The sequence below is a fragment of the Phaenicophaeus curvirostris genome, chromosome 1 (assembly GCF_032191515.1).
Source record: "Phaenicophaeus curvirostris isolate KB17595 chromosome 1, BPBGC_Pcur_1.0, whole genome shotgun sequence".
NCBI lineage: Eukaryota > Metazoa > Chordata > Aves > Cuculiformes > Cuculidae > Phaenicophaeus > Phaenicophaeus curvirostris.
In genome coordinates this window covers 98,057,275-98,074,576 of record NC_091392.1, presented here as the reverse complement: position 1 = coordinate 98,074,576, position 17,302 = coordinate 98,057,275, and the positions used below count along the sequence as shown (strand labels likewise).

At 42.6% G+C, this 17,302-nt stretch overlaps 1 protein-coding gene across 1 annotated transcript in view; it reads right to left on the bottom strand.

The window, feature by feature from the left end:
- Window positions 1-1,416: 1,416 nt before the first annotated feature.
- Window positions 1,417-17,302, bottom strand: part of CRYBG3 (crystallin beta-gamma domain containing 3) — an 87,193-nt gene continuing 71,307 nt past the window's right edge. The window contains exons 18-22 of the mRNA XM_069869396.1: window positions 8,723-8,862; window positions 5,270-5,393; window positions 3,760-3,918; window positions 3,030-3,189; window positions 1,417-1,562 (exon numbers count right to left, since the gene is read on the bottom strand). Coding sequence (XP_069725497.1) covers window positions 1,474-1,562; window positions 3,030-3,189; window positions 3,760-3,918; window positions 5,270-5,393; window positions 8,723-8,862 — 672 coding nt within the window. The 3' untranslated portion in view covers window positions 1,417-1,473. The remainder of the gene's footprint in view (window positions 1,563-3,029; window positions 3,190-3,759; window positions 3,919-5,269; window positions 5,394-8,722; window positions 8,863-17,302) is intronic.

Sequence of the window (17,302 nt, the reverse complement as noted above, 5' to 3'; positions counted from 1 at the left end):
TTTCATTTGTTGGGGGATGAATCCTGTTTGAATGTACACCCAGAAAAGTTATAGCTTTTGGAATCTAAAAAATCTTGGGTTTAGGTAATCGAAACTCTTTAAATAGTTATAGAAATACATATCCTGAATATACAAATAAAATTAAAAAAAAGACAGTTTCAATGTAGTAGGAGTTAATTCAGTGGCCCTGAAATCAAATGAAGTTACCAGTGACCCTAAGGGACTTCAATTCCATGTTGAGTGTTCACAGTTTTTAGTGCACACGTCTGCAGTTCCGTCTGTCTGGCAGGGGTGAGTGAGGAATGTGCTTTTCAAGCCTGCAACAGCTTCAGTCCAATTAAGGTATTTGGCTCCGTCTGCCTGGAGTGAGAGCTGGGAGGCTGCTTGCATAGCGCTGAGACTGGGGAAAGCACCGGCATGCCAAGGGCTGGTCTTCATTAGTCTAAGTAAGTCCTTGGGATAAGGTGTACACGTTCTTGATGAGCCACAGTAACGTTAATATGCAGTTAACGCTGTTCTTTTAACATTAAGCAAGTGTTGAAATGCAGGCTGCTACCACCTTTGAGAATACATACATGGGTGAATTATTTTCTGAAGGAAGACATGGTTTCAAGACAAAATTACATTTTATTAAATTAATCTATATACATAAACCCAAAATACAGCTAGAGTTAAAATCATTACTGCTCTAAATGCAGCTAGCCCTTGCAGGAATCTAGCCTGACCCAGGACTGTTTATTCTCTTTCTACATGCACATATGGCTCCGTGTTATAGGTGACCTTCAATGATAACAATTTCACAGGTCCGAAATAGGCCATGGGTCAGCAAAACCAGTTTCTGAATCTGGAAATTTGCTACTGTTAAAAGAAACAAAGACAAAGGCCTGCTGGTAACAGTAGGGGGGTGAAAGCCTGGCTTTCTCCATTGACCCATTTCACAGGCTGAGCTGGTAATTCCAGATCAAAGTTGTCTTCATGAACAAAATAAACTGCGTTTTAGCAAGAGATACGATTTGAGCTTCAGGATCGCTTTGAGCCTAAACACCTTCACTTGGAATACAAGTGACCAACTCCAACCTCTTTCAAGCTCATTGCTGCGTTCATTCTTCAGCGAGCTTCCATCAGTTTGAGAGGGAGCTAAAGAATATTTCTGGAGCCTTTCCCATATTATCTCTCCTGCAAAACGTGCATCTACTCTTTTGCATTTACTTTTAGTAGTTCAGATGAAAAGTAATAGTGACTTTTGTAGGAGCAGCCTCTGAAGAATCAACTTCCCTGCAGAAAGACAATAGATCAACCTTCCATCTTCCACATTTGTGCAAAATTTGGTTGTTTTAGGAGTTGGTGCTTGGTACAAAGGAAAGTAGAAGAGTTGCTTCTTAAGATTCCAGTGGTGCTTGACTTCAGTAGGTTGGGTTTTTCCCCCTCTCCTGGTGTTATTAACCCACACAAGGTCCATCTCTCTGGTGGGTTTTACAATATTTCAATATCCCATTTTTGTGAAAGTTTGTCATCTATTGGCTGATTCATGATGATGTGATTCTTGTCATAATAATTTCCTCCTTTAAAACAAAACAAAATCATGAAGGAAAAACTTTAAAAAGAAACAAACGCTCAGAAAAGTCTACGCACTTTAACAAAGTGTGACTAAAGAGGACTATTAGCTGAAAAATAGACATTCCATCAGGGAGGGGGGCTGGGGTCCACCCTTCCACCTTTGAATGTTTGTCTTCTACAAACCATCACGTGTCAGCTTAGGCCTCGAGGAGATTCGTTAGGTAGGAAATGGAAGATACCACAAACAGGAGTCCTCAAATGTACCTTTGTGCAAAGAAACCGCACTTCTAAAAAGTATGCTGAGCTCCCACTGTGTGTCTGGATTTTTAGGGCACATAATGCTACAGTAGAACTAAGACTCACAGATACATCTGCCATCATTTGGTGCTGCGTATTCATCCAACCACAAACTTTCAAAGTGCTTAAAAATAACACTTCTCTCCTCTGAATATATGTAGCATAGAAATCACAGTGCAATTTTTGTCATTGTATCATAGACAAAAACCCACTAAAAGAAGTAAGTGTTCTGAAGAGCTATCAAGTGGTATCTCCCTCCCTCAGCCTTCAACACTATTTTGCAGTAACCTAAGCAGCACAGCTCTCCGATACTCTAAGAGCTGCCATCAGTATCACCAGTTGCATATGATGGCTTTGTAGTAACTACTTGTGAGTTAGTAACAGTGGTTAAACTCCTTAGTTCCAGAAGCCAGGAATGCTCTACTTGTTCAGCATCACGGGTTCGAAAATTCATTAACTGTAAGTCTGAGGGGCAGAAGTCAGATGTGTAATGGCCAGAGGGCCTTCACTGAAAAGGTGATGATGTCTCCATCTGTGGGATGTGCCAATACCCTGGTCTGTCAGCCCTGCTGGGGTGTGCGGCTGTCAATTAATTTACTTAGACCTTTCATCTGAGAAGACAGCACCAGAAAACCCCCAATCTCATGACCAGCCACTGCTGTCACTGCTCCAATACATTTCCCTAGGGAGAAAACCCTAGAGACAGCAGCAGGGCTTGAACAAATTGTGTGAGAGGAACAGGCATTCCCAGTGAGGCAGTTCTAACCCTGACGGTTAATTAGAAGGACTAAGACTTGTGCAATGAGAATTTTAACCAGACTAAAACCATCAGGAGTGAGCACTTTTCTCTTTTTGAGCCATAGCTATTTTGTAGTTGCTTTCCCCTCACCATTTTGTCTTCCGTAACATGCGTTTCTTGCCAGGAGCACTACTGAACTCCCTCAAGCAGAACAGTTGATCTGATCAAAATAAACCTTTGGGTTAAGGTTTCCCCATCCCATTGTTTCTCGTCCCACTGTCAAGCAACTGAACATAAACCTAACAGGAAAGATAAGGTTAAATACGGAATCCTACGTACAAAAAGAGCTGGAATACAGCCATTAACATCAATCAAAAAGTGCACTTAATACATGTGAGTTTTAGTTGGTTTTCTTCTTTTTTTTTTTTTAAAATACCTTTAATATCAAGCACCAGCTGGTCGCTGAGGTATGAGCTGATGGTTCCATCCTCATTGAGTCTCCACTTTTGCCTGTCCTTCCTATGTTCTGCCCAGAGTGCGACTTTGGCCCCAGGCGTGTCTCTGCCACCAATGACATCCAGACAGGCATCGTTAGCCTAAGGAACAAGAAGAGAAGTGAAATCCAGGCCACAAAGCCTCAGTTTCATGTCTGACTTGTTCCTCTTTCAGGCACCAGGCAGACAGCAGTAATCATGCTATAGCTGGTAACGACCCCAGCAAGCAAGCAAGTAACAGATTATTCAACAAGTGACAAGCTGCTTGATCAAAGGTGGTGCTCCAGGTATCAGCTTTTAACATCAATAACAGACTATCAAGGGCAGCACCAATACAAACTCCCTTACTTTCTTCACACTAGTTTTCAGAGAAAATTCCCAACTCATTAGAAGTAATAAACTCCTGACTTTAGGCAAAACCATGTTTCTACTTCCAGGAACATCAGTCCCGTTAGACAGGTGTGAAAAGTAGTCCAGCTTGCCAAAGCTGACAGATCAAATCTGTCTCTACACAGTAGGAGGGGGTAGGTTTTCAGAGTTTTGGCTTAAGATGCATGTCAGAGGCCATAAAGCTCTCCTGGTATTAACGCCAGCCCACAGTAAAAGCAAGAAGAGAAGGTGAAAGGACAGCAGGTGATATAACCCACCCACTTCCAGCATCTGGAAACTCACCTTGGATTTGAACAGTCCACGACAGTAGTGCCAGATCTGAGTATTCTTGCCGTTGTATGGGGACACACACACTGATGTTGCTCTTATATCTGCTAGGCTTCCAGCAACTGTCAGGTATTTACCTTGGGCTCGGTTCTTCACTCTGAGGTACACTGCTGGCTGAAACAGTGTGAAGGAAGAGTTATAACACAGAGATTAATAAAGTTGATGTGAGAATGCCTCCCCTCCATCTTGGATCAGTTTTCTAAAATAAATGTTCCAATTCCAATTTTAGACAAGGACGTTCAATAATTTTTTGATTGGAAACAAGGGCGCATGTAAAGCAGCAGTGCTTTTCACAGGCAGACAGTTAGCTGTAAGCAGCAATGGCAGAGATTTTTTTAAGAAGTAGTTATTTATGCCTATAGAACCAACTCCTGTGATATGCAAATATCTCTAGCTCAGCACATGGCTAGTTCACTCATTCTAAGGCCAGTAAATAGTCTGCAGTCCACAAGGTTTTTATTCTCGGGACACAAAACTTACCGAGTCACATATTCAGCAACTTCAACCCCCATTAACTGGAATACATATAGATACTAGGAAGAAATTCTTCACCATGAGGGCGATGAGGCACTGGCACAGGTTGCCCAGGGAAGCTGTGGCTGCCCCATCCCTGGAGGTGTTCAAGGCCAGGTTGGATGGGGCCTTGGGCAGCCTGATCTAGTGGGAGGTGTCCCTGCCCATGGCAGGGGGGTTGGAACTAGATGATCTTTAAGGTCCCTCCCAACCCAACCCATTCTATGATTCTGTGACTCTATGGATATATGGCAGAGTTACACCATTGCTTTTGAAGATACATGGAAAATAGGGCACTGACTTAGCATCTCTGTTTATTCAAAAAACAAGGAGATTTTGTAGGGCTATTGCCAGAGATCGAGCTCTGTTATTCACTGATTTTGGCACAAATAAAGAGCAGTGAGTTATAAAAGGGCAGCTTCTCTCTCTATCTTTCACAAAGCTAAGAACTTTGTGGTTTTGAGACCTGAATCTCTGAATGATATTGAAATTGACTTACTTGGCATGAGGCAGAGAGGGAAAACCTGGTGGGACTGCATAAACTTTGCCTCTCTTGGAAATCCAGCCTGCTGCACAATACAATTTGTTCTGCCTCCCATTTATGTTAATTATGAACCAAGCCAATGTAGAATGGTTTTTCTCTCATTATCACCATTATAAGGCAAAAATGTAAAAACAGACCATCTACAGAACACACTAATGAGCCATTCAGAAAAACAAAATTTGGCTCTGAGAAACTATGAATTATTTCCCTTTAGGAGCTTAATATAGATCTCAATAACTGCCACTGGAGGAATTTTCTGCTTCAGTAGCCTTCCAGTAGGGCCTTCTGCCTGTCATCATTTGGCCTGATTTAAGGAATACAATGCACCCCATTATACTTAGCAGTAGAGCCAATACTTGTGTACCAATCCGTGTCCAAAAAAATGGTCCTCAAACTTTTACACTATACCTGTTTCACAGGACGAAGGGAGCCAATTGCTTTCCAGCCACTGTGTTCACTCCAGTTTGAAATCTCACTGGGCTCCAGCAGAATCTGCCTTCCTAAAAAATTGCATCCTTCATATGCAATCCACCTGGATACAGAAACGGAACATGGAAGACTACATGTTAAGGAGACAGCGCTATTCAAAGCCCCCAAACATCTCCACAGTATTGCTGTGCTGCAAAACACGGTCTATTTCAGTGGTTTAACTGTTTCCTGTCTAAATTAAGACCCATTTTCTGTTTGTCTGTCTGAACCCTGTAAATTCTGGTCCCCCTCTCTGAAAGTCTTCCCACAAATATGACCAGCTCTGCATGAACCCAGATGCAGGTTGCAGTGGGCACACGTTAGGAAACTAGGAAGCCCACACCAGACTGCACCACTCGCAGCTTTGCCTGGCTGTACGCATTTAACGATGACAGGATCTTGTCCAATGTTTTCTTCTGTTAGTGAAAGCTCGCTGTAGCTATTCCTCTTGTCTGAAAACACATACTAAATATTTATTCCAAAACCTATACAGTGCTGTAACAGACTTTCCTGTAGTGAACCTATCCAAGTCACACACATGGCTGAATAACAGAGTTAAAGCACTGGCACATACAGATCCCTTGATATCCTGACATCTGCTCAGTAAATGCTGTGTTGCTGCTGACAAAGGCAGCCTCAGGATCACAGACTGGTTTTGTTTACATCAATAGGACATTGTTGTGCAGACTGAATCTCCAACCCTTGACTCATTAACTCATCTGAACACAAAGCAAAGACTTGTTTCCCCACCTTACCTGTTTTACAGGTCAGCTGCCAAGAACACAAGGGACAGCTGCAATCTTTAAAGTAAGAAAACATCCACAAACTGTGCTAACAGCACCTGTAATTTACTTCTCTCCACTCTGCATAATTTGGAGAAACTGAGAGCCTGTCTTGCTCAGGGCTCAGGACTCCATGGAGGCTGAAACGTGCCAACTGTGAAGTGCCTCATAATGAGGCTCTGTCACTGTGTCTTCAAATTAAGTCCCATGCCCTGTGTCTAACAGGTATTAAGAGCAGCCTGACCACCACTGTCTGCTCCTTATACCTCTAACACATTCCTGACTCTTTTCTTACAATGCTCTTTGAGAAGGCACTGAGATTCTTAATGTTATTTTGGAGCATTGAACAGCCTCATTGGAAATACAGCTTCTGTTGCCCAAGCAGATGTTTATAGGAAACAGAGAAGGACTGTTACATCAATAACCATCTGAAGCCAGGTTGGGCTTCTGGCATTCAGCAGCACAGACAAAACTCATCTTGGCCCTCTCAGAAAGCAACAGCCTCCGCCATGCTAGCTTTCTCACACCTTGGAGCACCAGCCCCCTTCACCAAACCACAGTCCAGGCTTGCGGCATTTTTCACCCAGGTGGTCAGGTGGCTCAGGAAGGATCCTTGTACTTAAGCCCAGCAGCAAAATGCCATCAGTATACACATACAAATCTTTGTCACTTGTCTAAAGTTGACAGGAGTCTTTGGGACATGGAGCCAAAAAACCCTCTAAATCTGCCTTCCTGAACTCTTGATAAGGCAAATAAACCCTCTATAAGATCCCACAGGCTCCTCATGATCACCTGCCAACCTCCACCTTCAGGCTACCTATTCACAGCGTAGGATGAGGACAGGCTGAGGAGACCTGCTTCCTGGGGAGCATCACAAGGAGTTCAGAGAAAGCCCGACCCTTCTCAGAGAGAGGGAGACGGCTAACCTGGCTGAGATACTCATAATCAAGTGGGAAGGTGAGAGAAGATGCTGGCCTGCTCTGCTCACTCTCCCATGGTTTTATACTATGTGGTCCCAAAGCCCTCATCTTTACAGCCAACTGCACGGGCAAAGTGGTTCATTTCCAGTTCCACAGCCTTGAGTAGAGGGCAGAGAAAGCTCATAAAGACAGACGCCTGAAGAAGAAACCCTTTAGGCTGCAACACCTCCACAGAAGCATGATTTCCACATTCCCACCAGAAATAAGTCAGGGGCTGCTGCCAAGGTCTTTCCTTCTCCAAATCAGGACAGATCACATGGAATGTGTGTGCATGCTGTTCTCGGCATGAAATGGCAGCTGCTTGCCACCCTCACCTGGGGCACCTCGAGTCAACAGCAGATGATCCTTCTCTATTTTCATCAAGGGCTCGGGCTCAAAGTTGCACAAATGTTAGGGACTAGAATTTATAAATGAACTGGCAAAGCTCTGTGGGGAAACTTATGTTCACTATGGACCCAGAGGTAAAGTCAATCCCACTGACTGCTCTTAAAGAAAGGAAGGTTCCATCCTTAACCAACCTTTTAAGAAAAGGCTTGTCTGAAATTCCTGAATAAAAACAGTCCACGGTGCTCTGGAGCATTAGCTAGGTTAGGCTTAGCCTTCGTACCAGCCTCAAAGAATGAGAGGAGTGCTCAGGAGTGTTATCACATATATCCCTAAGAAGGATTTTGACTTGTAGGTGGTAGCAGACTAGATGTGTTTGAAAAATTCATTGTAAGAATCACAACAGAGCTATACCTAAGCTGTGGACAGCCTACAATAATTCCTTGCCCATAAGTCCAAATTTTGCATGGTTTTGTGTCATCCCATAAAATCTTTCAAGAAAAATACAGCCTTGCTTATGTGAGAAAGGTGGGGGTAAAAAGTTAAAACCAAACACAAGTCACATTAGAATGGCAGCGGGTTCCAGTCAGTCTCAGCTGCAGGATGAGACAAGTTATTTGGTGCTGCTGTGGATGTGGAGGCTGGGAACTCAGCTGAGACAGAAAACTTCAGAGTTCCTCCAAAAGGTGAAAGCAGAAAATATGGAAGAGGTTAGAAAGTCACTTCTGCACATGTAAAATGGTTTTCATGGAAGACCCTGGGTGTGTATTCAGGCTCACAGATCAGGGGTTAAACCAATAACAGGAGTAAATTACTGTTCCGGCTGTCAGATCTCCCGGAACTCCTCCAGAAGTTGCTGTCTCTTTGGCAGCCGATGAGCATGTCAAGCTTCACTGAACCTCTGCAGTTGCTTAAGTTAAATCATTGCACTTCATAGCTGGTATTTTACAGCCAGTTAATAAAGTCAGTATGAGTTTACTCTACCTATCTTTGTAAGTGAGCAATCAAAACTTATTAGCTTTTAGTTCCTGGCTTAAACAACAGGCTCTATTGTTCGTTACTGTATAGGGATAAAAGGACAATTTGTAAAGGGTGTTAACACCCTCTGCCCAGACTTTTTGTTCATTTTGGGTCCTTACACAAAAAGTAAGTCTAATATTCAATGATATTTTAGGATTTTATATTGTCTCAAAGTAAAAGTTAGAATGTAAAACACATACAAAAAAAGGCAGCAATAGGGAGAAAACGCATGCTCAGAGTTGGGTTCTATAATTCAAATCTGACAAGTGTATTTCTTCCATACTTACAATCCGCTTCTCACCCATACAGACTGAGTGTAAAAATGAAGGTCCTCATTCAAAACAGAATTGACAGGTTCACTGAAGTGCAGCTCTCTGCCCTTGCAGCATTCCACAGCGAAGAGGCTGATGGACGGCTCAGCAAAAACCTGGCAGGAGGGAGGAGAAAAAACAAAACCCAAAGTTTTACTAGGAATAGTCTAACTTAAGTTGTTATGCATGCCCATTTCAGCTTCATTTCTATATGCTGTTGGGTTAGATCATTCTCCCTCCGCAAATCTAAGAGCAAGGGAAAAAAAAAATGCACATCCACCAACAAAGCACAGAGCTGAAACATCCTGGATTTATTAGAGGCTTTGTCATCAGAGTACAGTGCCCCACTGACATGAGCGAGACACAGTGAGCTGCTTTGAGATGCAGAGGCACCTCTGTTTGCATTTGAAATATCTCCTTTTTGATCTGATCCGTGTCATCAGGGCCTTGACGCCTCTTCATAAATCCAGTTTATTTATTGGAACAAGTTACAGCAGCAGTTCTGCAGATTAGATCTAAAGTAGTGAGGCAAATCACAAGACTATTGTCCCTAGACTTCAATTAGTGTATCTTAGAGATCTACCAACTGGAAAAGGTTAAAAACGTCATAACTAAGAAGTTCGCAATAGACATTCCTATTTTTCTTCTGACAATCCTGAAAAAAATAGCCTAATTAGTAACCCCTTCAATCTTATGTAGAACGGAAACATTTTTCACTGAATGTCCTTCCCTACAGTTGAGAGATTGCCGGCAAAAGCAAACAAAAAGATCAGTTTGCACAAAAATGTGGTACAGCTGTAACATCAGCAGAACCACACAGAGAACAGATTTACATACACGAAGTCTGTGCTTCACTACAAGGAACACTTGTACAGTTTTTCAGCATTTTTAACCTAAAACCATAAGGGAAGTATCATAACCAAAATCATAAGCACTTGTAATTTATATCTCGACGCAGTGTTGAAGAAAGAGGGAATAGCTCTGAATAACTGCTTCAATTAGCAGCCTCTCCTGGGAAGTCATGGTGTTCTTAGGAGATGTTACCCTGAGATAGGTGGCCCAGGCAAAGGTAGAATTTCTTCTGCAGCAAAGACATGGCCTCAGGTGGAATGAATGAAACAAAATCTTGAATTAAAGTTGACACAGGCACTGAGTAATTAAAAGAGCTTAACTCCCATGTTTGAAGAGGCACATGTAGTGAAATGTTTCTGAAGAGCTCAGTGGTGATTCAGGACTTACGAATTTACTGGCACTGACTCAGTACTCTTGGTATGTAGCTCGTTGTTCAAATCCTGCCTCAGAGAAACTGCTTTTCTCTGTCAGCCAGTGAAGGGACAATGTAAGTCATGCAGCACATGTGGCACATGCAGCTCCCGGACAGGGAGTTTGCTGAGACATTTTAAAGAAGAACCTGGGATCATCCACCTGTTCAGAGTCCACTGTGCTCCTATAAAAAAACCCTAATGTTACAAACCAGACAGAGATTAAAACCCATAATGTTATTATTTTGGAATGTCAGTTCTTCCCATCTGCCTTCTTTTGGATGAAGTGGATCAAATTTACAGCATGCATCTAAAGGCTTACTCTGAAATCTAGACTAGCAGATCTAGTACAGGCAGCTATTTCTCAGGTTGCTTTGCTCAGCAAGACAGTATCGTCGCACTCCAGTTTGCAAGAGCCTACTGCCTTGGCACTGGCTTTCACCTGAGAGGAGACCAGAAGCCACATCCAGAACAGGTCCAACAGGGAAAATTTTCACAAGTGCGTTAGTAAGCATAGGAAACGCTATTTGGCATCCTTGGTGTTAGACATTGTTACCAAAGCCTAAAGCTTATCTTTCTGTTGTAATATCCAATACACAGAGAGACAGGGATGCTGCACTAGATGGACAAGTCATCTGATCCAATATATCCATTTATACACCAGGAATCAGAACAACAAATTAGTGAAGTACTAGTATGGTTGAGACCCATTAAGCGCCCCAGAAAGGCTCCAGTTGCTCAGTGTCCCAGCCTGCTTGCACACAGCACACTTTGCATCTGACACACACATATACAACCAATCATGAGGACCGATACTACCTTTCCAATAAGACCTCAGAAGAACTTCACTGATCTTCACACAGATGTGAAGCACAGAAATAACATGTTGCTGTCTCAAGCACTGAAGCTCTCATATTTCCATAACCATATATAGAATAATGAGCTGATTACTCACTTTATATATACCATTCTACAGCAACAGCTGGGAGCAGTGACTTGCTCAGGCTTTTTTCTCTGATTTTTGTTCTCATAGCTTCGTGGAAACTACCAACAGTAAAAACCAAGATTTTGAGGCCGCGTGGTTACACTTTCTACAGAGGCATCTTGTTCCCACCTCTCTTTGCAGAATTCTAAGGTGCCTTTTCACCCATTTTTAGGGCAAAGAGTCATCACTGATACATAGAATCATAGAATAACCAGGTTGGAAGAGACCCACCGGATCATCGAGTCCAACCATTCCTATCAAAATGTGTGAGACTGACAGGATCAGCTTTTTTCACCAAGGCCCAGGGAAGCACCAAGGCTCTCTGAGAGCCAGAGGAAGGGCAATTGGGCAAAGAATACAGAGAGGGGGCAACCTCAGATTGTAGTGTTGCTTTAAGTGGACCCCAGGCCCTGATTTTGGCTGACAATTCATTGCTGTGTCTGTAAGGATTGCCTTAGCTTCCTTCCATAGTTATTTCAAGGAAAATACCTGAAATGCCATCCTTTGTCATCCTTGCAGTTGGCAAGCTTTCCCCAAAGTACCAAAGAACTACTTAACCTGATCTTCCTGTGTTAAGTAACTAATGGCCTTGCTTAAATGAGCAACAATATATGTTCAAGAAGTTTTGCTTCTCCTGCTTTTTAATGCCAGTGTCCAGGGAGAAACTTGAAGAGATGTATTCAAGAGGCTGGTGATTAAGGAAAGCCATATTTACATAGCACTGCAGCCCTGTGAACAGTGATAGCCTTTACTTAACAGGTGTGGTAGCCTATGGCTAATACAGCATGTGATGCCATGAAAATGACACACCTTTTTTTTCCCTCCCCACGGTGTGATTTCAGAGGATGAATGGTAAGCCACAGAAATCAACAGCCTAAAAATCTCAAGCACAGTTCAACTCAGCTAAGACTTTCCCCTCAATGACTTCAAAGTTTCATTAATGGAGACAATAATAGAACGGTTTGGGTCAAAAAGGACCTTAAAGATCATCCAGTTCCAACCCCCCCCCCTTCCTGCCATGGGCAGAGACACCTCCTACTAGATCAGGTTCTGATCTGGCCTTGAACACCTCCAGGGATGGGGCAATGGGGCATCTGCGACTTCCCCGGGCAACCTGTTCCAGTGCCTCACCACCCTCACAGGAAAAAATTTCTTCCTAATGTCTAATCTAAATCTTCCCTCTTTCAGCTTAAAACCACTCCCCCTCACCCTGTCCCTACGCTCCCTGATAAAGATCCCTTTCCCACTTTCCTGTAGCCCTCTTTAAGCACTGGAAGGCTGCTATAAGGTCTTCCCGGAGCCTTCTCTTCCCTGGGCTGAACAACCCCAACTCTCTCAGCCTGTCCTCTTAGGGGAGGTGCTCCAGCCCTCTGATCATCTTTGCACCACAAAAGGTGCTGCAACTGAAAACAGATTTGCATACATGCTTATAATCTGAACAAGTATATTTTATAGCTATGGATAACATACGGATAAGTTTTTATCATGAATGTTGTGAAAATTCTTACTAAAAGGCCCTTTTGAGAAGGGCTCACCCCAATACATTTTTTTTTCCTTGCAGCTTTTTTATTGCAAACTTAAGATTTTGCAAACTTTGATGGGAAAGCCTAATGAAGCCAAAAAACAAACCCCATGGGGCCAGACTAAAGCGTGACTGCATCCCGGTCATGGCAAGGCTTGGTACATTTCCCCACTTTGCATCCCTGCTGACCTGTTGCTGTGCAAACAGCATTCACCAGAACCTTAACTGGCTGAGACTCCACAGCTGTATTACAACATCCTTGAAAAAAAATCTTTACTCTTCAGTCTTGGCTAACTCATAATTTACAACTGCCTTTACTGAAGCTGTGCTTGCCTGGCTACTCCCTTCAGTGTGGGAAGAAAGCCTGGCCAAGGGAGAGGAACACGGTGCTGGAAGACAGTAACGCCCACGGTCCAGTCCCAGCTACACCAAATGAGTCATTGCCTGACCCTTGTAAGCACTGATTAGTTTCTGTATCTGATTTCATTATTTGCTTCACAGGAATGCTGGGGTGATTAGTTAATACCTGTATTTAACTTAGAAAAGATAATCAATCTAAAAATACAGGAGCTATCACAATCGAGCAGAGAAAGAATAAGGAATGCTTCAAAAGAAAAGGAAAAACAAAAAAGGTTTTGCGCAACCTACAACACAGATCTCATTTTTGTTTTCAGGAACTATGAGACTGTTTTAACTTTAGGGCTGAAGTTAACATTTTAGAAGAAAAGCTAATTGCTTACTGCAACAGCCCTGGATAATCTTGTCCATGTTAATCAAGCCAAATATTAAAGGCAGTTTAACAAAACAACAAGCCTCAGAAAAGACAGTATTAGAACTGAATTCCCCTTTGTAAGAACATCCTGTAAGGGTTTCTATCCCAAAAGATTAACCTCTTCAAGCAACTAACGCTGCGTGAAAGACCTAAGAAGCAACCATGGCCCTATAAATGGCCCAGCTGACTTCACCTACTCTCTTGCCACCAGGCGAGTGGTCCACGGTCTCCTTTTCATGAATTCAGGGCACAGCAAAAGGCAAGTCCTTGCTGACCCAGACACAGATACCTGCAGTGGTGCAGCAAATGCAGTAACCCTTAACCTGTGCTAAGCTTCTGCCTGCCTGCAGAGTGGCTATTAAGAACAAATCCAGCAAATTTCATCAACTAGCATTTCTTAAAAGAGTGCTTTGGGAATTTTAGATGAAAGGAGATGATGAGAAGCAAGTTACGCTAGTTCCAGTGTTCCCGCCACTACTAAATAGATGTGTACCCTTCAAATGTTAAGTGTGTAACTGCCTGCTCACTTCAAGAAATACGTTCTTGTAAGATACACTTTCTAGGATATTTTCCTTACTTATGAATAGTATATGTAGAAGATTCACTGGTCTTTTGGAAGCATTCCCCTTTTTGGAAAGGAAGAGGCCATGTAACACGTTGCTATTCAATACGCAATCTAGATTAATACATGGATACCGCAACACTATTTTTCTTTCCAGAATACCGAAAACAAAGGGCATTACTTTCTCATTATCAAGGTACAGACATGCTTTGTTCCTGCTTTGTATCCTCTCATTAAACTCCAGGTTCTCCTAAATGTTCTCAGAAGTACACACCAGTCCAGTATGAATTTGAGCAAAATGGAACAGCATGGAAAAAATACAGGCAGATTCTCCTAAAGATTTAGTTTGAGTATTATACCCCTCAGAGAGTAAGCCAAGGTGAAAAAGAGATTCCTGGGAATAAGGGAACATTTTCCTCGCTTTCCTTACAAACCTACCTAAATTCTGCTTCGCCACTTCCCAACAAACAGTGGAGGAGGTTACAAAGATGTGCTGAATTCCTCTACAACACCAACATATAATAAATGAGGAAATAAACGAAGTGGAACTGTGTTAATTCAAATTTCTTGAGGAACGGGGGGAGCGTGTGTGTGTGGAGGAGGTGGGGTACCATACCATCCTGGAATGACGACAGCTTCACTTTTCAGAAAGGAAAACATAAAACATCCCTCCACGAGCTAAAGGTCAGAACAAAAGCTAGCCAACCTAAAATACTGTCATTACAGCGAAGAAATCGGACCATCACTTGTCTGAGCCTGTTTATTTATCCAAATTCATTTGGCGTTGTTCTGAAAGCTTTGGATTTTTTCCATTTTAATTGGGCCAACTCAGTGACTTAGAATGAGATTTTTCATTTTGTTATGTAATTAGGCTCTTAAACAAGCAAACTATACTTCTGGCAATATTTAAAACTAAACTCTCAAAACTTTACTTTCCTAAAACCCAAAAGCTCCTTATTTTTTCATTTAGGACATTTGCTACATTTGTCTGGAAATATATTTGTTTGCAAACATTTCTGTTTGCATCAAAGCTGTATTTTCCAGAGAATGAGCTATTCCTTCAAATCCTTTCCTGATCTTCAACTGGCTGATCTACTTTCAAAATAATCAGTCAAGGCTTTGCAGAAGTTCTTAGCTGTTTCACATAGATTAAGGTGCTGGTGTTATCTTACTCGGCCACAAAAATCCCACTGCCGCCCCACCCCTCCTTCCATCAGGTCACAAAAGCACACCCACGACATGAAGGATACTACAAATACATAACTTCAATCCTCAAATTCTCCTTCCAAAACAGAGAGCCCAGAAATTTCATGGCAGCTGACAACATCCAAAAAGCCCCTCAAAACTTTTACAGATCTTAAGTGAAAACTCAAAAAGTTACACAGAAGGTATTGCTACGTGCAAAAGCAGAAACACTGATAGATGTTCCTTTTAGTTTTTTAGTTGCCATAAGAGGTAGGAACAGAAAGGGCATCTTGATAAAGGGTCAAACGCAGAAACTGGTGGGGATGCCCAGACAAGCTGCACACCCCGCAGATGTTGGTGGCCTGTGCTGACTCCTATTGTTTCACAGTTACTTTGGAGCCAATCCCACACAAAGCATCTGTATTCTTACATCCATCCTGCAGATAATGGCCCAGAGTTGGGGCTTCTCTCACCTGTATCAAGGTAACATATAGTTAGTTCATAACCATTACAGTCTTGCAAATTAGAAAGGGAATACCCAGACTGCATGTCCCCATTTGCCACAGCAGATTTGTTCTTCCATCCTAAAGGGATGGTTGAAACAATCTGCTTTTAAAATAAACAGCTGGACCACATCTACAGTCATTGTACACGGACTGTTCTAAGGCTGATACAGAGATAGCTTCATGAGTCCTTTGTACTACTAAAAGCATGGTTATTTTATCCTCTGTCAGTGCCACACATGGGCCACTGCTTCTAGCCAACATCTGGGATGCAGAAACCTCACACAGCGAAGCGATACACTGCTCTTCCCCTAGACATGAGAGTCCTTCCAACAGTTACACCTGCAGCAAATACATCTCACTTAAAGGGGAGAAGGAAACAATGCACATTCAAGGCTTGGTGTTGGGGTTAAACTTTCTCCCTTACACATGAGCTATTGAGACACCTCAGGTCTGAAATTGGGCTGGTATTTAAAGCTAAACAATGGAAGGGGTTCCCAATGTCACAAATTAATTCAGTAAAGCTATACAACAATTCCACTGGGAATACGCTTGCTGCTCTCTTGAATGAGCTAACAAAAATATCTCGTAATAAAAAGGGCTCTGTTCCAAGAACAGTGCATTGCAGACAATGCACAGAATTAACTACGGCTGTTTCTGACCACTGACCAAGCCTACTGCTGCGTGCTCAACATCACATCTGTACTACACAATGCCTCTGAGCACTCCCCTGTGTGATTAGCATACACAATGCAGTAGGGCTGATGAGGGCATTTCTATTTGTAAAGCAGGTGTGGTTCAATAGCATTTTCTGCTGTTTAGTGCCTTGATTTTGTGAAATAAATGGGCTCATATAGGCAAGAGAGGAACTGAACTAAGAGGTGCAAGCCTCTTACAGGAAGATGTGTGTAAGCTTCCCACACGCAGCCTGCCAAATACTTCTCCCATGGCCTGGCCCTCAGTAATAAAGGGCTGCCAGTAGCTCCCTACTATGCCAAACTGCAAAGTTACTTCCCTGTGAGATTACAGGCTGGGGGAATGGTTGGACTCGATGGTCTCTTCCAACCTGGTGGTTCTAAGATTCTATGATTTGGATGAGACCCACCAATTCATGTCAAAACTTCTCTCTGATTTAGCAGAGCTGAGTGCAGAGGCCTAATGTGAAAAGATTTTTAATCTGAAAACCAGGCTCTCAGCAGGTGGGAAAGTCTAACTCCACAGAAGTCACTGTATCTATGTAACTCAGTGAAAAGATCACCGGCTCTCAAACTCAAGTTGTGCAACTTTCCCACCATGCCCATGGATTTTGGTCTCTGGGCCTTTGTCTTCTTGTTTGTTTGTTTGTTTTAAAATCTGTTCACAAATAGAAAAAAGGACTTTAATACTTGAAAAAAAATGCATTGAGAAATGTATAAAGTCCAGTTTTGTAAGAGTTACTTTTAAGGGCACATATCACATAGACCGAGTTTGTGTTCTATGATCAGGGAAGAAGGAAGGGTTTTAGCAAAACTGGTCAGTGCTAGAGAGGAGTGGGCAGAGCAGCCACTTGTTTCTCTTTTACCAACAGTGTTACAGCCAGCTAATCTCTTATGGCTTTGCACAGGAGCACACCAAGCTATGAAACAAAGGAACAGACATGACAGCAAGACTCCAGAGGCATATATTCTGTGTGCAGGATTACAGTGGGATCAAAAAAGCTGTATCTATCTCGTACTGATAGTACAATGCATTCCTATCCAACCTCCTGACCATAGAAGACATCGTA